Source organism: Thalassophryne amazonica, chromosome 20 (assembly GCF_902500255.1).
Source record: "Thalassophryne amazonica chromosome 20, fThaAma1.1, whole genome shotgun sequence".
Taxonomy (NCBI): Eukaryota; Metazoa; Chordata; class Actinopteri; order Batrachoidiformes; family Batrachoididae; genus Thalassophryne; species Thalassophryne amazonica.
In genome coordinates this window covers 64,372,435-64,396,889 of record NC_047122.1, presented here as the reverse complement: position 1 = coordinate 64,396,889, position 24,455 = coordinate 64,372,435, and the positions used below count along the sequence as shown (strand labels likewise).

The 24,455-nt window shown below is 39.4% G+C and overlaps 1 protein-coding gene across 3 annotated transcripts; it reads left to right on the top strand.

Annotated features, from left to right (window-relative positions):
- The first annotated feature begins 8,484 nt into the window (after positions 1-8,484).
- On the top strand, positions 8,485-24,216 carry parp10 (poly(ADP-ribose) polymerase family member 10). 3 transcript variants are annotated; one of them, XM_034161542.1, is made up of 12 exons: positions 8,485-8,583; positions 13,469-13,644; positions 14,362-14,604; positions 14,689-14,919; positions 15,644-15,821; positions 15,876-16,716; positions 16,864-17,076; positions 18,030-18,168; positions 18,241-19,245; positions 21,570-21,697; positions 21,811-21,985; positions 23,328-24,216. In XM_034161542.1, exons 2-12 carry the CDS (start codon positions 13,470-13,472, stop codon positions 23,624-23,626), a joined length of 3,627 nt encoding a protein of 1,208 aa, XP_034017433.1. In that variant the 5' UTR covers positions 8,485-8,583; position 13,469; the 3' UTR covers positions 23,627-24,216. The 3 variants fall into 3 exon arrangements, with proteins under 3 accessions (XP_034017433.1, XP_034017432.1, XP_034017430.1); XM_034161541.1 differs by having other exon boundaries at positions 15,644-16,716; positions 18,030-18,153; XM_034161539.1 differs by having other exon boundaries at positions 15,644-16,716.
- Positions 24,217-24,455: the final 239 nt, after the last annotated feature.

The following is a 24,455-nucleotide window of genomic DNA, read 5'->3' as shown; positions in this document are numbered from 1 at the left end:
CCAGCAACAAGTGACATACCTCAGGGATCAGTGTTAGGGCCACTGCCATTTGTTTTATTCATAAATGATCTGCATTAATGTGTACCATCACTTGTTTTATTATATGCAGACAGACAACACTTCCCAAACTGTTCAACACAAATGAAACTGTGTCAAAATAAAGCTCTTGGTGTCATTATAGATTAGGATCTCATATCACTTTTAAATCACCAAAGCAAATCAAGTGAGTGTTATTCAGCACACTTTTATTAATCTTGATAAAGAAAACAAAACATACTTGAGTATGCCTAATTAGTTTGAAACTAATTTTATAAAATGGAGAAAAAACAATAGATCTACAGAGGAGAGCTACTGGGCTAGTTAGTAATCTGAATAATCTATCTTATGGTGAAAGGCTAGAAACCAGGCTTGCCAACTCTATGATTGAGGCATAGAAGACATAAGCATTTATGATTTGAAGCCAAGTGCTGATTTCTAAGTCACAAACTGAAGTGTTACAAGTGTTACTGAGGCAACTTCTGCCTGCACCCAGTATCATTCTAAGGTATCTGAAGGCAGGGTGCCGAAAAGAGGAGAATAAGGAAAAGGATTCTAGGGGCCCATTGACAGGAGCCCAGAGAGGGCCCCAATATAATTATAATACTGACAAAATAATATAGGGGTGGCCCAGTAAGATTTGTTTTCATGGGGCCCAAAATCCCTGCTGGCGCTGCTGTCTGAAGGTAAGGTGTTACGTCACGAATACTTAACGTTTATCATTTAGTTCATACAATATTTTGATACAAAGTGTGAATTCTACAATAACAATGGGGTGGGGGCTTTAAATCAAATCAAATCAATTTCATTTATATAGCACCAAATCACAACAAACAGTTGCCCCAAGGCGCTTCATATTGCAAGGCAAAGCCATACAATAATTACAGAAAAACCCCAACTGTCAAAACGACCCCCTGTGAGCAAGCACTTGGCTACAGTGGGAAGGAAAAACTCCCTTTTAACAGGAAGAAACCTCCAGCAGAACCAGGCTCAGGGAGGGGCAGTCTTCTGCTGGGACTGGTTGGGGCTGAGGGAGAGAACCAGGAGAAAGACATGCTGTGGAGGGGAGCAGAGATCAATCACTAATGATTAAATGCAGAGTGGTGCATACAGAGCAAAAAGAGAAAGAAACACTCAGTGCATCATGGGAACCCCCCCAGCAGTCTAAGTCTATAGCAGCATAACTAAGGGATGGTTCAGGGTCACCCGATCCAGCCCTAACTATAAGCTTTAGCAAAAAGGAAAGTTTTAAGCCTAATCTTAAAAGTAGAGAGGGTGTCTGTCTCCCTGATCTGAATTGGGAGCTGGTTCCACAGGAGAGGAGCCTGAAAGCTGAAGGCTCTGCCTCCCATTCTACTCTTACAAACCCTAGGAACTACAAGTAAGCCTGCAGTCTGAGAACGAAGTGCTCTATTGGGGTGATATGGTACTATGAGGTCCCTAAGATAAGATGGGACCTGATTATTCAAAACCTTATAAGTAAGAAGAAGAATTTTAAATTCTATTCTAGAATTAACAGGAAGCCAATGAAGAGAGGAGAGGAGCCTGAAAGCTGAAGGCTCTGCCTCCCATTCTACTCTTACAAACCCTATGGTCAACAGTATCAAAAGCAGCACTGAGGTCTAACAGAACAAGCACAGAGATGAGTCCACTGTCTGAGGCCATAAGAAGATCATTTGTAACCTTCACTAATGCTGTTTCTGTACTATGATGAATTCTAAACCCTGACTGAAACTCTTCAAATAGACCATTCCTCTGCAGATGATCAGTTAGCTGTTTTACAACTACCCTTTCAAGAATTTTTGAGAGAAAAGGAAGGTTGGAGATAGGCCTATAATTAGCTAACATAGCTGGGTCAAGTGATGGCTTTTTAAGTAATGGTTTAATTACTGCCACCTTAAAAGCCTGTGGTACATAGCCAACTAATAAAGATAGATTGATCATATTTAAGATCGAAGCATTAAATAATGGTAGTGCTTCCTTGAGCAGCCTGGTAGGAATGGGGTCTAATAGACATGTTGATGGTTTGGAGGAAGTAACTAATGAAAATAACTCAGACAGAACAATCAGAGAGAAAGAGTCTAACCAAATACCGGCATCACTGAAAGCAGCCAAAGAGAACGATATGTCTTTGGGATGGTTATGAGTAATTTTTTCTCTAATAGTTAAAATTTTATTAGCAAAGAAAGTCATGAAGTCATTACTAGTTAAAGTTAAAGGAATACTCGGCTCAATAGAGCTCTGACTCTTTGTCAGCCTGGCTACAGTGCTGAAAAGAAACCTGGGGTTGTTCTTATTTTCTTCAATTAGTGATGAGTAGTAAGATGTCCTAGCTTTACAGAGGGCTTTTTTATAGAGCAACAGACTCTTTTTCCAGGCTAAGTGAAGATCTTCTAAATTAGTGAGACGCCATTTCCTCTCCAACTTACGGGTTATCTGCTTTAAGCTGCGAGTTTGTGAGTTATACCATGGAGTCAGGCACTTCTTATTTAATCCAAAATTGTCCTCAATGAGGATATAAAGCTATTGACGAGATAATCTGTCTCACTCACAGAGTTTAGGTAGCTACTCTGCCCTGTGTTGGTATATGGCATTGGAGAACTTAAAGAAGGAATCATATCCTTAAACCTAGTTACAGCGCTTTCTGAAAGACTTCTACTGTAATGAAACTTATTCCCCACTGCTGGGTAGTCCATCAGAGCAAATGTAAATGTTATTAAGAAATGATCAGACAGAAGGGGGTTTTCAGGGAATACTGTTAAGTCTTCAATTTCCATACCATAAGTCAGAACAAGATCTAAGGTATGATTAAAGTGGTGGGTGGACTCATTTACATTTTGAGCAAAGCCAATCGAGTCTAACAATAGATTAAATGCAGTGTTGAGGCTGTCATTCTCAGCATCTGTGTGGATGTTAAAATCGCCCACTATAATTATCTGAGCTAAGCATTAAGTCAGACAAAAGGTCCGAAAATTCACAGAGAAACTCACAGTAATGACCAGGAGGACGATAGATAACAACAAATAAAACTGTTTTTTGGGACTTCCAATTTGGATGGACAAGACTAAGAGTCAAGCTTTCAAATTAATTAAAGCTCTGTCTGGGATTTTGATTAATTAATAAGCTGGAGTGGAAGATTGCTGCTAATCCTCCGCCTCGGCCCGTGCTACGAGCATTCTGACAGTGTGACTCGGGGGTGTTGAGTCATTTAAACTAACATATTCATCCTGCTGTAACCAGGTTTCTGTAAGGCAGAATAAATCAATATGTTGATCAATTATTATATCATTTACTAACAGGGACTTAGAAGAGAGAGATCTAATGTTTAATAGACCACATTTAACTGTTTTAGTCTGTGGTGCAGTTGAAGGTGCTATATTATTTTTCTTTTTGAATTTTTATGCTTAAATAGATTTTTACTGGTTGTTGGTGGTCTGGGAGCAGGCACCATCTCTACGGGGATGGGGTAATGAGGGGATGGCAGGGGGAGAGAAGCTGCAGAGAGGTGTGTAAGACTACAACTCTGCTTCCTGGTCCCAACCCTGGATAGTCACGGTTTGGAGGATTTAAGAAAAAAAAAACTAATATTACCTAATACCTAATATTATAAACCTTACCTAATATTACTTTGCTAAGGTTATTTAAGGCAGGCAAATATTAGCTTTAGGTAGCTAATGATAGCTACTTGAAGTGTAACAAGTACTTAATGTTAGAATGAATGCATAAATACTAGTTCCAATCTAATTCAGCACCTTTGAAGGTATGAAAGTTCTTTCAGCTTCTCAATTTTTCCACTTCGGGTCACTACAGCAAATCCAATATGGTGTTGCATGTTGATTTGACACCTGACGGATGCCCTTCCTGATGCAACTCCACATTACATGGATATTGGGTAGTCTTGAACCAGGAGCCTTCTCACTACACATGCATTAGCCTACCGCAGTATCCTTTGGGTTGTGTCACACACTGGACCACAAATCTAAGGTTCATTTAGGCTCAACGTTAAATACAGGCAGAGCCTTCTGTCCATGCTCTGTGTACATTTCCTTTGTATTTCTGTCTAATTTCTGAAAGCTTACTCATGGATGAAAAAGAGCTGTACCCCAGATAATCATGGGAGCAGTTTAGACAAAGTTCAAGTGAGACGCAACCTTAAAACAACAGGATACAAAGACAACCAGAATAATTTAACAAATGGGCACCAATATCTACATTACCACCTTTTTTGCAGTAGAAATGCTATTACAATTTCATTGAATATTGCCATGTTTGATGTTGTCAAGACAGTCTTCAGTACCATCCAGTGGATATTTTTTCTTCATATGTGCTAACGTAAGGATGTGTTGAAGTTTGTATGAAGGTGTTAGGAACTCCAGACATCTGACCACAGACCAAGCTGAGACAGAGGAGATGTGGGCAAAAGCAAGATGGCATGTATTGTATAGTGTAAAAAATGTGCAATACATGTAGTACAAGAGGGAAAAGAAGTCTATGACGCCATCTGGTGGGGAGTGCCTCGCCTTACAGCTGTTCTGATGGATTATCCTGAGTGTCACCAAAAAGACAAAAGATGAAACTGTGAAAAACAGAGAGAATTAGGTCCATCAGCAACCATATTAAACAACAGACAGTGGACAATGGAATGATCTGGACTTTGCTGATTGTGAATTAATTCAATTAAATAAGCAATTTGTGCAGCATCTTCCTTACCTGGCCGTCCTGGGCTTGAGCAGTGAAATATGGAGTCTGGAGTTCCTGTGGACTGTGATTCTTGCTGTGGCTTTTAAAACTTGATATCATCTCACAGAGCATGGAGACGTGGCTGTGGCTCAAACTTTGAAGCTTTGGGAAGCATGGGGAATAATCTGACAACCTGACACGGTGTGAGTTCCTGCTTAAATAGTGACAGAGCTGTTTACTAACAGGTGCATAGAATGCTGTGTTCACAGAGCTCAGAATGAGTCAGTTCTCAGCTCTATCTTTGACAGAAGGTTACACAATTTGACATGGGAATGACACAGATAGAGTAAATGTTCTACAAACATTAAGAAATTACTTTAGACTTGTCTGAAATCATATTCAAAGTCTCTTCCAGTCCATGAATGTAGGAAATTTAGATTTACAGTTAAGAATGACAAATAAATATTTTGCTCCCCTCCCCTTCATGCCAAAAGTGGTAAAAACAACATTTGGTGGTGTCCTTCTCTTAATTTGGCCTTTGTCAACCAGGTCAATGTAGAATCTGTTCTACGCTGCAAAATTTACTCTATAGAATGGATTTTTTTTTATTATTCTCATTGTAGTTGTTCTGTTATTTTCTTCCTAAACATTTTTTTAAAGGATTTGCCACAAACTATGCAATAGTCAAAGGTTCGTCGAACTCTCACAGGCATGAATGCTAACAATGTTTCGATATGGTAAAAAAAAAAAAGAAGTCAGCTTATCCTTTCACACCAGCCTCAGTAATTACTAAGAGACAGGAAGGGGTCATTCCATCAGGGTCAAAGGTGAAATTCCTTTCTGCTTATTTTCAGGCATGGGGGGGAATTCTGTTAGATTAAAAAGAAACTTGTGGTTGCCAAGTAATTTAAAAAGAAGATTCGGCCTGACCTCGGAGGGCATCGAGATCTGTATAGTGGGTAAAGTTTGTTGCTCTTTGACTTTTGCCATGGTAATATTTCTGCTTTCTGACAAAGTGTAAATAGGCAAGATGTATATAACTGCCTTTCATCGGAGAGCAAATATTCAAAGAGCTTCGTTAGAGAGATAGAAGGCCGGTGTGACCTCTAAGTTCCTGAGATACTCTATAATGTCCACCGAAACACACACACACAGGTGGACAGGCCAATTAGCTGTGTATTGTTTTGTTGTTCTCTTTGATTTTATTTTTAAAATAATTATTGCAGCATTTTTCTTAAATGCTCTCATTGTGTCTAATTTCTCTGAAAGAATGAGGAAACTGCAAATTATATTATATTATATTATATTATATTATATTATATTATATTATATTATATTATATTATATGTGAGAGAGACATGACCTCTTGTGATCATTTTGGTCTCTACTTAAGTATTTTTTTTTTTATTTTAGCGAGCAATCAATCAATCAATCAATTTTATTTATATAGCGCCAAATCACAACAAACAGTTGCCCCAAGGCGCTTTATATTGTAAGGCAAGGCCATACAATAATTATGTAAAAACCCCAGCGGTCAAAATGACCCCCTGTGAGCAAGCACTTGGCAACAGTGGGAAGGAAAAACTCCCTTTTAACAGGAAGAAACCTCCAGCAGAACCAGGCTCAGGGAGGGGCAGTCTTCTGCTGGGACTGGTTGGGGCTGAGGGAGAGAACCAGGAAAAAGACATGCTGTGGAGGGGAGCAGAGATCAATCACTAATGATTAAATGCAGAGTGGTGCATACAGAGCAAAAAGAGAAAGAAACACTCAGTGCATCATGGGAACCCCCAGCAGTCTAAGTCTATAGCAGCATAACTAAGGGATGGTTCAGGGTCACCTGATCCAGCCCTAACTATAAGCTTTAGCAAAAAGGAAAGTTTTAAGCCTAATCTTAAAAGTAGAGAGGGTGTCTGTCTCCCTGATCCGAATTGGGAGCTGGTTCCACAGGAGAGAAGCCTGAAAGCTGAAGGCTCTGCCTCCCATTCTACTCTTACAAACCCTAGGAACTACAAGTAAGCCTGCAGTCTGAGAGCAAAGAGCTCTATTGGGGTGATATGGTACTATGAGGTCCCTAAGATAAGATGGGACCTGATTATTCAAAACCTTATAAGTAAGAAGAAGAATTTTAAATTCTATTCTAGAATTAACAGGAAGCCAATGAAGAGAGGCCAATATGGGTGAGATATGCTCTCTCCTTCTAGTCCCCGTCAGTACTCTAGCTGCAGCATTTTGAATTAACTGAAGACTTTTCAGGGAACTTTTAGGACAACCTGATAATAATGAATTACAATAGTCCAGCCTAGAGGAAATAAATGCATGAATTAGTTTTTCAGCATCACTCTGAGACAAGACCTTTCTAATTTTAGAGATATTGCGTAAATGCAAAAAGCAGTCCTACATATTTGTTTAATATGCGCTTTGAATGACATATCCTGATCAAAAATGACTCCAAGATTTCTCACAGTATTACTAGAGGTCAGGGTAATGCCATCCAGAGTAAGGATCTGGTTAGACACCATGTTTCTAAGATTTGTGGGGCCAAGTACAATAACTTCAGTTTTATCTGAGTTTAAAAGCAGGAAATTAGAGGTCATCCATGTCTTTATGTCTGTAAGACAATCCTGCAGTTTAGCTAATTGGTGTGTGTCCTCTGGCTTCATGGATAGATAAAGCTGGGTATCATCTGCGTAACAATGAAAATTTAAGCAATGCCGTCTAATAATACTGCCTAAGGGAAGCATGTATAAAGTGAATAAAATTGGTCCTAGCACAGAACCTTGTGGAACTCCATAATTAACCTTAGTCTGTGAAGAAGATTCCCCATTTACATGAACAAATTGTAATCTATTAGATAAATATGATTCAAACCACCGCAGCACAGTGCCTTTAATACCTTTGGCATGCTCTAATCTCTGTAATAAAATTTTATGGTCAACAGTATCAAAGCAGCACTGAGGTCTAACAGAACAAGCACAGAGATGAGTCCACTGTCTGAGGCCATAAGAAGATCATTTGTAACCTTCACTAATGCTGTTTCTGTACTATGATGAATTCTAAAACCTGACTGAAACTCTTCAAATAGACCATTCCTCAGCTATCTAGCATAATTCAGTTTCGGTCAACTTTGGTAATTACATTGGGCCTATGGATGGGAAGAAGTGATTTTTTATTGTTTTTATTGTCTTTTATTTATCGTTTGTAGGGCTTGGTCAATGATCAGGGTCAGAAGTCAAGGTCAAATTTCAGGTCCAATTCTAATATATCTGAAAATCGCTAATTGTGCAGTTATTATATTGTTAGTGAACTTTACTGTGTAAATGCACATGTAACATTTTTGTATAATACTTTAAAATGTATTCACTTTTAATGCAGTCCTCTGTCATCACTATTGGATTGGATTGGTAAAATTCATACCATTAAAAAAAAAAATGAAAACATACAGATTAAAAAAACAAAAACAAAGGATAGCATATTAAATCATAAAAACACTTACTTTTAATGTGGTCCTCAAACAACTTCAAATACAAGATTTAAAGACAACACAAATGTAAATTAAAAAAAATAATAATAAATAAAAATATTTGAGATTGAAACGTTAAGACAAAAACACAGACAAACCAGATTTTTACGAAACAATTTTTACCATAGGCACACCAAGTAAAAATAGCATTTAAAAAAGTAGTAATAATAAATATGTCATTATGAATGCATTTGCATCATCGTCGTCGTCGCCATCTGCTGCTTCTGCGTCTGCGTTTTGTCGCCACCTGCTGTTCAGCTGTCAGAAATATGAGGAAGTGGCAGTCGAGGTCTTCAGACTGAGCACAACGACAACACGAGCAAATGTTTCCTTTATTACAAAAATACGTAAGTCCATCTTTCCAAAGATGTTGGTACTTTGCTTTTATCTCTTTATCTGGTCAAGTACTCGCCTCAATAATTATTTTGAGTCTTTTGCATACAAGCATGACAACATGATTAGCCAGTTTGGTTTCACTATCCGTTAACTTCATGCTAACTGCTAACAACGACCACAGCTGCATTTATTTCTGTTCACGAAATTGTTAGTAAAAAAGGGTTTCCCCGAACGTGAAACGCCAGATGTTATCACAGCTGCTTAAAACAGTGTGGAGTGTTTGTGTGACAGGTTTAGGTGCTTTTCAGTTTTGAATAGTTTACACAAGATTTTGATCAACCAGGTAAATTTAGTTTAGTCTTCAACACGATATATTCGACATGTTAAAAAAAATACATATTCCAAAGTTGCAGTGATGTTAAACAAGCTGGGATGTATACGTTTCTTCCCCTGTTATATGTCCTAAGACCCTTTTTAATTGCTTTTTAAATAGTTTTTTTTTATATATATTTTCTTTTTTCGTCATTTAACAAGACACCATTTGGCATCTTGACCTCTTAAGTTGTTGTCAAACGACAAGGCTTGTTTTTGTAAGAAACCTTTATGATGATTTGATGTAGATTTTTTTTTTTTTTTTTTTAAGAATGGAATTATTTTTTTGCTATTTGCGCAAGTGCATTTTAAGTACAAGCACATTAGAATTCTTGTGCATTTCTCCAAGTTGCAAAGCTTCTTAAAAAGTAAAATAACTAGAGCACCTCCACCAACACTAGTTTCCAATTCCATAAATTTTTATCTTTGAAAATTTTCAAGGGCAAAGTTCTGTTAGTCGTGACTTTTTCTGTTTCTGAATTCTTTTTCAAATCATTTTCACAGAACTTTGGGTATCTGTTATGCACATTTTGTCATTGCTTTTTGGCACTTGTGTTCTGACTGATAACTGGAAGACAAACAGGCATAAAACTGGAACCTACATCCAATTTTGGTGGGGTAGATAAATCCATAATAGAAAAATGAGAGTGATTGAGGCACTTTGATTGAAATATACTCCAAAATATGGACCAAATAGGCTTTTCAACATTAAAAAATATTAAAATGCCCACAAAATCTATAATCCAGATCAAACTTTGTCAGGCGATAGTGAGTGCCAGTCTGCACCTTACTTTCAAATATGAGTGTGTTTGGGACACGTTTGTTGAAGATATAGCCTAATGTCAAATATACATTAAAAGGGGTTTTCAGTGTTAAATGGCCACAGAATCTGTAATCTGCAACTTTGAATCTTTGCAAAAAAAAAAAAAGCACACCGCATCATTCCCTTATGTACCAACACACAGTGGGCTTGACCTGGCTCTCAAGGCTAAAACTTTAAAGAAGGGCCACATTATGTAGCTACCTCTACAATTTGCTCTCGCCAATTGAGGACACGAATTTACGCAAGATCAAGACGAGTTGGGAATCAGAACTCCAACTTGTTTTCTCTGAGGCTGACTGGGAGAGAGCTATGGGGGCAGTTGACTCTTCATTCACTTGTGCCAGACTCTCACTAATACAGTTACCCCCTGCCCCCTCCAGAATATAGTGAATTTAGTGGTCTTAAATGCCACATCATGCTGCTTTACTACAAAGCGAGCAGCTATAGTAATAATAGTTATACAAGTGAATTCTTTACTTTCATCACTTTAACAAAACAGGGCTTGTATTTCATTTTTATTTTTTGTATTTTACTTTAGTCAGATTTGTAATTTGTGACATGTCTATAAGTTTTTGTCTTATGGTTTTCTGGTTGTCACTTGTTTTAGATTCTATTTTCATTTAATTTTGATTTGCTTATACAGATTAGCAGATCATGAGTTGGGGAGGAGGGAGGGAGTTAAGGATAATTATGAGGTTCTGTTTGGTTTTTGCTGTAAGGGGAAAAAACTGTAGTTTTGCATTCTCATACCTTAAGTCTGACTTGCATTTGAAAAATAAAAATTATAAAAAAAATAAAACAAAGAATAAATCTGTAATTTGGATCAGACCAAACTTTGTTAGCCGATAAAGGATGCCATCCTACATAATGCTCCCAAATATGAAAGAAATTAGATGTTTTTTGACAGTTATGAATTTTTGAAAATTCATTCAATGTTAATAGATAGGAATTTTTCCAAGATTTTTCCTGACTTTGACCTATGAATCCTCTGTTTAAAAAAAAAACATATCATAACAATATATGAAAAGTGTGGGTTACAGGCTGTTTGCAAACAAACGGGCAGTAACATAACTTCCTCCAACTTCACTGGCGGAGGGTAACGAGGCACAATCTATAAAACACAATAGTGGAAATAACATAGAAAAACAAAAAGAATTAAAAACAATATACATTTTAAATAAATAATCAGATCTTTTTCGCCACCTGACCTTTTGAGGTCACACAGACCAGCATTCTTCAGATGACACAAGGCGTATTTTTTATCAAAACACTGTCAGTATGAATTGGTGGGGAGCCACCAAACAAAAATGTGTCCAGCAAATGGGCTGGGTGTGTTGTATTCCTTATGTCAAGCCACTCCTGAACCAGAGGCCTCAGAAGCAGAATCATTATTGTCATCATATAAAAAGTGTAACAAAATTGTATGCAGTCCCATTCAGTGAAAGAGAGCAGTCCAACTGTCCTAACTAAACATTTGTCTGATGTAAAGATTAAAAAAATAAATGGAACCAATATTAAAGTATGCATACATGTGTGCAAAAAATTTTGTTTGCACAGTAATTGATAACTGAACAGTATTGATTGCACAGGGTGATGAAGGAGGCATGCTCTTCAGTGTTCATTTATTATTGCAGCAGCCCTGGGATATGTGCTGTTGTCAGTCTGTTTGTTTTAGCTTTTATTGTGCTGTATCACCTCCCTGTGAGTAATAGGTGGAACAGGTGATGTGCTGGGTGAGATGTGTCCTTCAGGATACTGCGGGCTTTTCTGTTGCAGCAGGACCTGTACAGCTCCTCTCAGGAGAGGAGAGCACAGTCGATGACCCTCTGGAGCGCTGTCTTTTTCTTACATATCTGCTGAAAAGCTTTATGGAAATGCTGATTTCCTTTTCCGGCGGGACTGGGCACATGCATACAGTGTCAAAACTGCTAGTAGCTGCATTGTTGTTCATGGTGTTGCTGTACTTGATTGGCCACATGGACAGTATCCCGTAGATTCTCTGTGGGGTATCGTCAAGATGAGACACTAGAGCCAACAATACAGACAAGCTGCTATCAAATCACCCTGGGCTTCTATAACACCTCCATGATCAACTCAACTCGACTTTATTTATAGAGCACTTTTGAACAGCCAACTGAAACAAAGTACTGTACATGGTGGTCATCAAAAACAACAAAACAATCGCCTCCATGCCGCACCATACTGATGCAGTTTTTGTTTAAAAGGAGCCCAAACCAAGTATTGAGTGCAAAAACACACGTTTCAGAGATTTGACATTATTTCATTAGAAATTAACTTATTTGATGAAATTCTAATATTTTGAGATATGATCTATTTTTTTGAGCTGTAGGCTGTAATAATTAAAATAAAAAAAAATTCATGAAACATTTGAGATTTATATATATATATATATATATATATATATATATATAGTGACTCTACACTACATATTTCAGAAAGTTTCACTTTCTGAAATACCTGGCAAAAAATACTGGACTTTATCCACAATATTCAAATTTTTTCTCGCACACACACACAGAGTCCAGTTAGGAAACAATAAATATCTAAACTGCTTTTTCATGCCAAGAGTTCACCGAGGGCCCAAATTTGCTTCAATATTTCAAATTTTCCCAAGGAAGGGACAACCCCCTCGCAGGTGCTCCAGCCTGCGCATTTGGGACCTTGCTCTGTTTGGTCTTTTTCAAGTTCTAGATAACACCCTGAATGAGCTGCTTGGTCTGCTGCCACAGCAACCCAGACCCCAATAGGCAGCAGAAGATGAATGAATAGTATACATATAAAATTTTATACAGAGTGTGTATATTTAATACAAACCATGTTGTAGCTGCTGTTCATATTAGGGGAATAAGAAGTAAGTCCTTTAGGACCTGAAGCCCATTGGTGCAAGTCTCCATATTCTGTATTGTGAAGTAGATGAGATTATAGCTTCCCTCTGGACAGGACACCAGTCTGATGCAGGTTACTTCCCAAGCTAAGGCCAGTACCCTTTTACAGCTGTAAATGGGTACCTCTTAAATTTAAGAGGCAAATCAAAGTAGATTACATTAATACAGCGTCAATCACGTGGATGTGCTTTTCCATCATATTCACACACTCGAAATACCTTGCTTGCACTTTGCACCTCAAGCACCTTGCTCAAGGGCACTTTAGTTAGTTTCCTTTCTGCTGAAGAAGTCATTACTATTTAATATTTTACATAATACAGAGGTATATTGGAATATTTATTGTGCAAAACTGCAGTATAAAAAAGTATTGCGGCTGCAATAAATGAGGAAAAATGTAAAACCATTTTCCCAGTCAGTTTACACAGTGCGACACTCATTATAAAAAATTACTAAATAAATAGCTGTTGTTATGCTTTGAAACAAGCTGGATATTGTCTTTTTTTAATCCCTCCCTCAAACTCAAGAGGTGCACACATTCTTTCCTTTGTTGTAGAGTTGCTTTTGTTTCCTTGATGTCTTTCCTTTAGCAGCAGCAGTTATAATCCACTTTGGCTTTATTTTTAAAATATTGATGAAAAAATTTGAACTATCTTCCAGCCCCAGTTAAATCTACCCAAACCCGTCAATATGGCAAGAACAGAATGTGAGATCTGCTGCAAAGTTTCTTTTTTTTTTTTTTGTCTTGTCTGTTTGTGCAGCTTTAATTGTCTCTTATTTATTCTCTGTATGCATCAGGATGTGTGATGAATCTCAGGAGGAGAGGACAGTGGAGGTGCAGGGGCTGCCTGATGGATTTGACGAGGAGCTCCTGTCGCTGTACTTTGAGAATAAGCGGCGCTCTGGAGGAGGTTCACTGGTCTCTGTGGAGATACAGGGTTGCCGTGCCTTGTTGGTGTTTGAAAAAGCAGAAGGCAAGTGGAAGCATTAGTGCTGGGAGATACAGAGAACATTTGTAATTGCCATCATTTTTTTTTTTTTGCACATCATTCAGTATGTATGTTAGGGCAGCATGGTGGATTAGTGGTTAGCACTGTTGCCTCGCAGCAAGAAGGTCATGGAATCAAGTCCCACCTGTGGCCTTTCTGTGTGGAGTTTGCATGTTCTCCCCATGTTTGCCTGGGTTCCCTCCAGATGCTCCAGCTTCCTCCCACATCCAAAGACATGCAGGTTATGTGAATTAGAAACTTTATAATTGTTCAGGTCTCCCTTGTAAAAGAGGTCTTGATCTCAGTGGAACTAACCTGGTTAAAAAAAAGGTTCCATTAAAAATGTAATTCCCCCTCCCCATTATGGTAGTTATGAGCCACATTTAATTGGTCTGGTTCATACACTATCCAGAACAATTTAAGATCTTAGCAGCTCAATTTGTGTGACACTTTTGAAAACACGTATTTCCTCCCACAAGATCTAAATGTTTACTACAGATTTCCAACAAAGTGATCACCTTTATTTAAGAAACAATGTCAGACATCACTAAAATGTTGACTACTTTAATGACCAGCTCAGCTGTTGGGTAGTGCATATTGATATCAAAGACATTCTTTTGAAACATTTGTCACAATAAATGGAATCAGCCTGGTGAGATGAAATACACCTTCTTCTTTTTCCTGACCTGGTATCTTTGACAGCTGCAGCCCAGGTGCTGTCTAGAGGGCATCATGCTCTACATAATATTGACATGACTGTGAGAAAGCCGGCCTCAAGGGACCGACATAGACTACTGCTGCGAGGGGTCAACCCCAACACCAGCAGTGACTTGGTTGAGCTCTTCGTGGAGAACATGGTGGGAGTAAGCATGCCAGACTACACTCTGCATCCCACACCGGAGAGAGATGTCATCCTCATTCAACTGCGTTACCCACTGCTGGAAGGTCAGGGCAATGTGATCTACAATTTCCAGAGTGTGTCTCCCTGCTCCACCCTGTTGAATCTGACTTTTTTCATTTCTTTTACAGATTTTCACCAACTTAAAGAAAAGGTCTCCAGTCGGGCACTGAACAGGTCCAAGGTAACTCTTGAACAGATTGAACAAACGGACTCCATCTTGGTGGAGAACCTGCATCCCGACACTTCCAAAGACCACCTCACTTTGTACTTTGAGAGCAAGCGAGGTGGAAATCACGAGGTGAAGGATGTCGTTATGCTGTCAGAGGGCATGGCCAGGGTGTCCTTCGTTGAATTTAAATGTAGGTTTGTGCATCACTGTTGTACAAAATAGTTTAGGAGAACAATCGGGAGGGGGAGCTAGAGGTGAAGGGGAGAAACATTTTGTGATGTGTAGTTTGACTGTGAGGTCACATGGTTATGAGAAAACAATTGTAACAGTATTTGAAGAATGAAGTTGTAGTATTTTAAGAAAAAAAATCCATAATTGAATCAATGTAATATAAGAAAAAAGATTAGAACTTTATATTTATACAAACAATAAAGTCCACTAGATAGGGACTCTTGAAGATCACATACTTCTCCTGATGCAGACATAGCAGCCAGTTTTGGCATTATAACCTACAAAAACTGAGATAAGCAGCCAATCAGAATTCTGTTTGATAGGATAGCTGTCATCATCATGCAATTTCTGACAAAACTTATTGTTGCTTGTGTCCTTAAACAAGATGATTATCCCCAAACTACCATTTTTCAGGTGCACCTTCTCGTTGACGATGCACAGTAGTCTTTATTCTCCTTAGTGCCTAATTTACAGTTTATTCTTGTAAACCTATTTAATAAATTGTAACATTATTCTCTTAACTTCTTGGTCAGATTATTGTAAATTTATTCTCTTATTTGTGTGAAATGTTGCCCTATTTTTAAATCATCCCATAAACTCATTGTTTATTTTATATGAATGTCTGCTTTGCTGTTTCATAGCTGCTTTTGTAATCAAAAAAATGCCTGTGTGTCCTCCAATAGCTGTGGACAATGTTCTCCAACAAACCCACAAACTGGAGGGCGCTGACCTGGTGCTGCGTCCATACTTTGAATTTCTCCAACCACAAGAAAGCTTTCCAACCCCACACGCTGACATTCTCACACCACATGCCACTGACAGAGATGAGCCGGACCTCAGCGATTCTCTAAAACAGATCAGTTCTCCCGTGGCGGTCAGTTCTCCCGTGGCGGTCAGTGCTCCCGTGGTGGTCAGTCCTCCTGTGGCGGTCGCTTCAAACAGCGACTCCTCCCCTCCTGTTGATGTAGAACCTCTTCCTGTTTTTGAAGAGGCTGAAGCGCCAGTGGACACTGTGGAAATCCAAGCACGGGTTGCAGACAGGCTTTCATGCAACGTTACCATCAGTGACCCAGATAAATTCATAATATTCCAACAGCATGTTCTTCAAGATATTGAAAAGGATCACCCACATGTCTACATCCAGCTAATAGACAATGGTGTACACGTTGCAGGACCCAACGCCATGGTTGTAGAGAAACTAAAAGACGCTGTCTTGAAGATTCTGAGCAGTATGGCTCAGACTGTTTTCACCTGTGATCCTGTGAAGGCTGACTTTCTTAAGAAAAAAGAAGTCAGAGAAGCCCTACTGCAAACCTTGAATGGCAGTGGGTTGCCCGCTACGTACACTGTGTCAGACTGTGATGTCACTGTGACCTCACTGTCTTTGAACTTAGCTAGCCAGGCATGCAGTGTTTTGCAGTCCCAACTCTGTGAAGTCCGCATGCAAGTGGAGAAGGAATATGAGTGCATGCTATATACCACCGAGTGGTCGGAGTTTATCAAAACTCTGGATTTCTGCTCTGTCCGGCTTTCTGAACATGGAGGGGATGTTGACCTCTTGACTCTTAAAGGGATGGACTCAGAGAAGCAGACTGCAATCTTATTGTTTCTTAGTATGCCGATTACAAAGGAAACAGTTATCTCTATGGAGCCAGGCATGCTGAAATACATCCAGGTCCACTGTCATCAGCTGTTGGCTGACATGAGCGAAGTATCTATTTTTCCACTGGAAGCAGAGGATGTGTGTGGATTAAAGGTGTGCTCTGCATCATTTTCATATTTAGAAATAAGTGCTTGAATTGAGCGGTCAGAATATTTCAGTACAGTGGGGAAATTTTGATGTTTAACTGATTATTTCATTGGTATCATTTACTTTTTGCTTCTTTATCAATGCAACTACTAGATCCATGGCAATGCTGTTGCTAGCCAAATGGCCGAGGAGGTGTTGCAAGGCGTTGTCTCCTCTGTCTGCACAAGAACCATCACAGTAAACACTCCCGGAATAGCCCGGTTTCTAGATGACCCGGATTGCAAGCGTATCATGAAGGAGATGGAGACCAAATTCCAGGTCTTTGTCCTTCCAAAGTTTGTGCCGTGGGAAACACTTCAAACTGAGGTAAAGTAATGAGACAAGGGAACTTTTATAGTTGTACAGAAACCTGATCCTGAGTCCAAGAACAGCGTTCAAGAGCTACAGTCCGAGCTGCAGTTTGAGTTCTTAACATGAACACCAAATAGCACAAATAGGACACAGCGACATCCAGCGGGCTGGATGTCGCCGTGTGCAGTGAGTCTGTCCATCAATCGTGCAACATTCCACTTGTGAGATTACTGCAGTTGTACTGGCCTGATTGTCACCAAACTTGCTATGTGTGTTAGGCATGGTGACCTCCATGAAATTTGGGGTCAAAGGTCAAAATCACTGAACTGGACTTTGTAAAAGCTTTCTGCAGAAAAGCATGACTTGTCAGTGGTATGCTTATCAACATTTATCCACACTGCCGTGTTGCAGATTATGTTCTTGTTTTTTAAAGCGTGTATGGTATTTGAAAAATATAGATTTTCAGACATGCACTGGTTTCAGCCAGTACCAGAGTCTTACTGTATATTTAGACAGTATAGGTATGGTATGAAGCAAACTGCTTGGCTATGTAACAAAAATATCATTTTGTAATTGTGCTCTGTTGCTATATAAAGATGTTGCTACGTACACCATAATGTAAACTACTGTTGAAAATGGAAAAACTGTCTAAAATGCATTCAGACATTTCATTCATCATTTAAACTCATTTGGGGAGGTGATGGTCTAGCGGTTAAGGTGTTGGGCTTGAGTCCAGAAGATCATGGGTTCAAATCCCCGCCTGACTGGAAAATCAATAAGGGCCCTTGGGCAAGGCCTTTAAACACTATTGCTCCCGGTGTGTAGTGAGCGCCTTGTATGGCAGCACCTTGACATCAGGGTGAATGTGAGGCATAATTGTAAAGCGCTGTGTGTGTGTGTGTGTGTGTGTGTGTGTGTGTGTGTGTGTGTGTGTGTGTGTGTGTGTGTGTGTGTGTGTGTTTTTGCAGGACATTTACGAAGTGGCACTTAAAGCAATGCCCCTCAATAACTTCCCAAAAGTGGAACTGGACGAATCTGCGGCAGACATAAAATCTGATTTAATGCTAACTGATTTGAATTTCAACAATAATGGTACTCCACAAAGTGGTAATTATCTTTGATTTAAAAACACATTTTCTTGTTTCTACACACTTTAAAACAGTATTTTGTCTTTTATAGGCCTGTTAGAGGAGGCCAAAAGGATTGTGTCAGCCATTGATCAAAGGACGGAAGAGCTTGAGCCCAGTTTCGTCACACATGATGACATGGATGACCTGGACCTGTATTGTGCTGAGCAGCCTGCCAGTCTGTTGGATCAGGATAATAATGTTGTTTTTGTCAGTGGTTCCCATCCATTACCTGAACACGATGCTCATAGTGGCTTAGTCTTGCCAAGTGTTGAAGCCCTTTCTTGGAACAATTTGGATGAAGAGGCCCAACTTTCTCTAGCAATCCAGTACTCCATGGAGTCAAGTCAGTGGTCCCTGGCTGATGAGGAAGAACAGTTGCAGAAAGCCTTGGCCTTGTCCAAGGAAATGATCCAACATGGCAACTCTTCTAATGAGAAAGCCAACAATCCACCGGTGCAGCCACTGGAAACAGAAAGCTGCACGCTGTTGGAGGAAGCCATAAAGGCAGCAAACACAATACAGCTACTTGTATATGCGGGATATAGTTGTGACTTGATTCGAGTGGACATTGCTTTTGGGAAGAAGGTCTCCCAAAGACAGGTTGAGGAGAAATTGGAGCACAAGAGTATGAAAAACATGTCTGTGCTCCACAAGAAGTGTCTGGAGGTGATCGAGAGGAAGCATGCAGTCAAGATTGAGATTAAGGGCACCATAGTTATTGTTTCTGGGTTTAAAGACTACGTGGCTCAAGCACTTCCACAAGTAAAACTGCTGTTGGAAAAGATTTCCCGTTCTCCTTCAGAGCAGGAAATCCTGAAGACGGTCCAGTGGATGCACACTGACCCAGTGTCCTCAGCCATGACACCTTATTCACCAGGTGCTACAGTATTCATTGATAATGCTTGGAGGTTGAAGCAGAAAAAGGTTAATGTTTTGTTTGACAATCAGCCCCACATCATTAACTTTGAGAAGATGCAAGAATACAACGTAGCTTCAGGAAAATCTATGAAAATCTGCAGACAGTTGCTGACTGCAGAAGAAGAGGATGTGTCAGGTACATTAAACGTGATATATTAATAGAGACGCAAAGTAATTGTTCTGTGATACTTGCGCAGAGACCAAAGTTTGAAAGTGGTTTTCAGTTGCCTGGAGGATATTGAACAAATATCTTATTCAAAGGTGTAAATTTTTAGTCGTGGTCAGAATGGGGTCAAATGCTAATTACTGTAGAATTCGAAAAGGCCCCAGTATGTTGAAACAGTATGCCCAATTAGTGGTCATACAGAATCTGTACTTGACATCATCTCTGAACATATGTTCAGTCTTTACGACTGGAAAAGTGAATTTGACCTTTCGGCCAGAGGTCAAATTTACCAGTCCTGTTAAGTTTGTCATATTTGAGCAATTTTAGTGGCGAATTAAGTATTTATGACATTACAAATTCGACTGAGCTACCGTCGCATGCTAAAATGGCAGCCTTAACCTAACGTCAACACATTTTGTTGGGATGAGAAGTGCAGACATGTTAGCAGTAGCAGGGTTTCATACTGAGAGAGCACTACAGATGTAGTGATTGCTTTGAGAATGCTGATGGAAACATGGAGAAGGCCAGAATGAGTTGGTGGGTGTGTGGATTCAGAAAAAAAGCTTATGACAGGGTGCCAGGAGAAGAGATGTTATTTTATGAGGAAGTGGCAGAGAAGTATGTGAGGGTGGAGCAGGAGTTGTATGAGGAGAGTGTGATAGCGGTGAGTTGGAATTGCATCAAGGATGGGCTCTGACCCCATTTATGTTTGCAGTGGTGATGGATGAGATCAAGGAGGATTCTCCACAGACTATGATGTTTGCAGATGATTTACAAGTTAATCGTGAGACCAGCTAGGTTATGTGGCTGAGAGGCAGTGGTGCTGATTTAAAAAAGGCAGGAAGCAGAGCAGAAGATGCTGTGATCTTCTTGGGAGTGATGAGTATGTACAGGATTAAGAATGAGGGACAGCACAGGGGTGAAGTGAGTTTATAGACAACATGAGAGAGGGTAGATTGAGATGGTTTGGGCTGAAGAGGGAAACAGGATACAGGGCATCCAGAAGGTATTTACAGTGCTTCACTTTTTCCACATTTTATGTTACAGCGTTATTCCCACCCCCACCCAGAATTGTGCTCACAACACCCTGTAATGACAACATTATTTATTTATTTTTTGCAAATTTATTTAAAAAAAAAAAAACTAAGACCACATGTACATAAGTATTCACACCCTTTGCTCAGTTTAGACAGGCATCCAGCTCTAGGAGGAGTCCTAGTGGATCTTAACTTATTCCTTTTACGGATGATGGAGGCCACTGTGCTTATTGAACCTTCAAAGCAACAGAAATGTTTCTGTATCCTTCCCCAGATTTGTGCCTCCAGACAATCCTGTCTCGGAGGTCTACAGACAATTCCTTTGACTTCGTACTTGGTTTGTGCTCTGACATGCACTGTCAACTGTGGGACCTTATATGTAGACGGGTGTGTGCCTTTCTAAATAATCTCCAGTCAACTGAATTTACCTCAGGTGAACTCCAATTAAGAAACATCTCAAGGATGATCAGTAGAAACAGGAGGCACCTGAGCTCAGTTTTGAGCTTCATGTCAAAGGCTGTGAATACTTAAATACATGTGATTTCTTAGTTTTTATTTATTTAGTAAATGTGCAAAAATCTCAAACTTTTTTCACATTGTCATTATGGGGTATTGTGTATAGAGAGTTGGTGGTTGGATGGTTGGTGTGACAGAAAAAGGTACAGACAGCAACAGATGATCTGCTGTGGTGACTCCCAATGGGAACTTCACAAATGAAAAAGACCACACGTACACTGACCCTTGTTTGCAGTAATTGTGACTAAACTGAAGGTCATTAAGGTCACTGAACTATTACTAAGGGCCTTTGGGCAAAGTCCTTAATCCCTAAATTGTTTGCAGTGTGTAGTGAGCGCCTTGCATGGCACCATCCTGCATCGGTGAGTGAGTGTGTTTGTGTGAATGGGTGAATGTGAGGCATAATTGTAAAGCACTTTGAGCATCTAATGCAGATGGAAAAGTGCTGTATAAAGAGTCCATTCAAGGTCAGCAATGGAGTACACTGTATATTTTTCAACTCTGTGTAGCAAGCCAAGTGAATTGTTACAAGGGATTGGACCATTTCTGAACTCGCCTGCCACTATGGAGGGGGACACCAAAGACATTTTTCAGGCATCCCAAAACCACTTTCAAACCTTAGTGCCTGTGAAAATGTCCCGGAACATTAAGCTTGTTCCTCATTGTATGTAATCTATAAATATAATTTTGTCTCTATACATGTATATAGTGCATAATAATTATAAAACATTCTCTTAACAGATTACTCGCTGCTGTCAAACCTGCCAGAAGCGACCGTCGTCCATGAGGAGTCAGAAGAATTTCAAAATGTGGTGAAGGATTTCTATGCAACCATAAAGGAACACCACAACAAGATCCGAATCATAAAGGTAAAATAATGAAACTGCATTTTTTTTTTTTTTTTTTTTACAATTAAGTAATTGGCTTTTTTGTAGTCCCTTTTTTTTTTTTTTTTTTTTTTTTTTTAACCCTTCCCCTTCAGGTGGAGAAAATCATGAATCAACTGCTGTACAGTCAGTACAAGCTGAAGAAGGCGAGCATAGTGCAGCATGCCATTTATCCAGAGGTGGAGCGGATTCTTTATCACGGCACAAGTGAGGGGAGCGTGAAGGAGATCTGCATTCATGGCTTCAACAGAAGCTTCTGCGGAAAGAATGGTATGATTATTGAATTCCAGTAGTTTTGTCTGTTAAATAGTCCATGGGCCACGCAGGATATCAGTACCACTTAAGGTGACTAAACAACACGTGCAATCCAGCCTCAGTGAATTGTTTACCATGGCCAACACAGTCTGTGCCAGGTTAGGGTCAATGAGGGATTATACATGGGTAAAATTAAATGATATTGAAAAATGTACCACAATATTTGTCTCATCATAAAGATTACAAATATCGATGACTGAATGTATATGGTGTTATGGGTAAAAATTCCAAAAATGGTGACAGGTCATTTGTCGCTCGTGCAGGGGTCAAAAGTTAAAAGTTGCTCCTATTGTAGTTAAAAAAAAAAAGAAGTGATACAAGTTATTGCTTGAGTGAATATGGTTTTAACAAGGAATAGGTGGTTATGCTGGGCAGCACAGTGGATTAGTGGTTAGCACTGTTGCCTCACAAGAAGGTCATGGGATTAATTCCCACCTGTGGCCTTTCTGTGAGGAGTTTGCATGTTCTCCTTGTGTTCGCGTGGGTTCCCTCTGGGTGCTCCGGCTTCCTCCCACATCCAAAGACATGCAGGTTAGGTGGATTGGAAACTTGAAATTATCTGTAGGTGTGCGTGCAGGTGTGAGTGTTTGTTTCTGTATGTGTCCCTGCAACAGACTGGCATCCTGTCCAGGCTGTACCCTGCCTTACACCCTATGACTGCTGGGATAGGCCCCACCTCCCCCGTGACCCTTAATTGGAGTAAGAGGTTGAAGATTAGTGAGTGACTGAGGTTGTTATGCTTAATTATCACATTAAGGTTTAGCATAAGTCAGAATCCAATAGATGTTCATCTTGTTTGACCTTTACTTCGGAGGCCAAGCATTCAACACAGTCAAAACTATTCCATTTATTAATCCTATGGGCTCAACCAACGATTTGCATCATATTTTACCACAGTTGGAGCAACTTTTGATCCCTGTACAAACTGAAATTGACTTTTGCCACCATGTTTGCTGTTTTTACCCAGTAATTCCATAACATTCAGCCATAGATAGTCCAAACTACACCTTTTTGGAATTTTTATGATTAGATAAATAATGTGGTATACTTCTCAATATGATTGAAGCATTTCTACACGTTGTCCTGTTTAATCCTTCATTGACCCCATACTTAGCTTGGGCTACCACTCTGGGAAGGCTGACATATTTCTATGTAGGCCATGGTACACTAAGGCTGGATTGTAAGTGTTGTTTAGTCACCTTAAGTGGTACCAATGAGCTTTGGGCTCATGGATAAAAGGTTTATGGCCATCCTCATCTCAAATATCCAATTCTGATATAATGATTTTTCTACACAGCCACCGTCTACGGTCAGGGGGTGTATTTTGCCGTCAACTCTGCGCTGTCTGTCAAAGACCAGTATTCTCCTCCAAATACGGATGGACACAAGTATGTGTTTGTGTCAAGAGTTCTGACAGGAGACTACACGAGAGGCTGTCATTCAATGAAGACGGCCCCTTTGAAGGAGACGAGTGATATTCCGCTCAGATACGACAGCGTGACGGATGACATTAATGAGCCATCAATGTTCGTCATCTTCAACGATACCCAGGCGTACCCTGACTATCTCATTACATGTCAGAAAATTTACAAGTGAAAAAATGAATTTGTGCATTACCTCCATAAAAGCTGTAGAAAAATGTTTAACTTTCTGTCTTGATCTCTTTTATTTTGAAAGGGGCTACTAAATGATGGTGTAGTTGGGGTGGTTTCAGGTTATACATTTTTGGTGTGACAAAGTTTTTGATCAAATCACATGTTGGTGTTGGCAGATTTCCTCAATATAGTCAAGAAAGAAACTCAAGTTGATCCCTTTAAAGAAACAGCAAGAGAGATCCTGAAATTACTCTTATTTTCTCAACTCTGTGATTCAGTAGATTGACATTTCAACTCCTGTTTGGTGGGTCGTAAACCAGGCACATGTACATCTACAGCTCATTTGATAAACATATTGTGTTGATTAAAAAAAATAATTGGTGCCTTAAGTTCGATGTGCTTGACTTGCTGGAGTGTACATGTGTGCAGTGTTGCTTAATTTATCATAAAAGGTCATGCTCTTTTTCATGAAAACTTCTTGTTCTTGATAGGTGAGCGCACTGCTATGACTATATTTGACAATCTTGGTTTTCACTTTTCATTTAATTGCAGATATAATAAAATGCCTGTGTGGTTTTGGAATATTGAAAATGCTTGAGAAAGCTTTTTTTGTGAATGTATTAATCGTGAAGAAGTTGGCATGATTTTTTTTTTTTTTTTAATGTTTACAATCAAAGTAAAACGGTTATTGAGTGGGTTTAGTAGCTTGATCTAGGTACCTATTTTACTTTCTATATTGTATTGCTTGATCATGAATCATAAACTGCAATATTGATTTGAATTGGCCTTAGACTCCACGGACCTCATTTATCAACCATTCATACGCGCTT

Bases quoted from the DNA above. Each gene is read 5' to 3' on its own strand.
- parp10 (XM_034161539.1), top strand. From the start codon at position 13,470: ATGTGTGATGAATCTCAGGAGGAGAGGACAGTGGAGGTGCAGGGGCTG. The intron at 14,605-14,688 runs GTCAGGGCAATG...TTTCTTTTACAG, and splicing joins GCGTTACCCACTGCTGGAAG to ATTTTCACCAACTTAAAGAA. The intron at 18,169-18,240 runs GTAATTATCTTT...TGTCTTTTATAG, and splicing joins TAATGGTACTCCACAAAGTG to GCCTGTTAGAGGAGGCCAAA.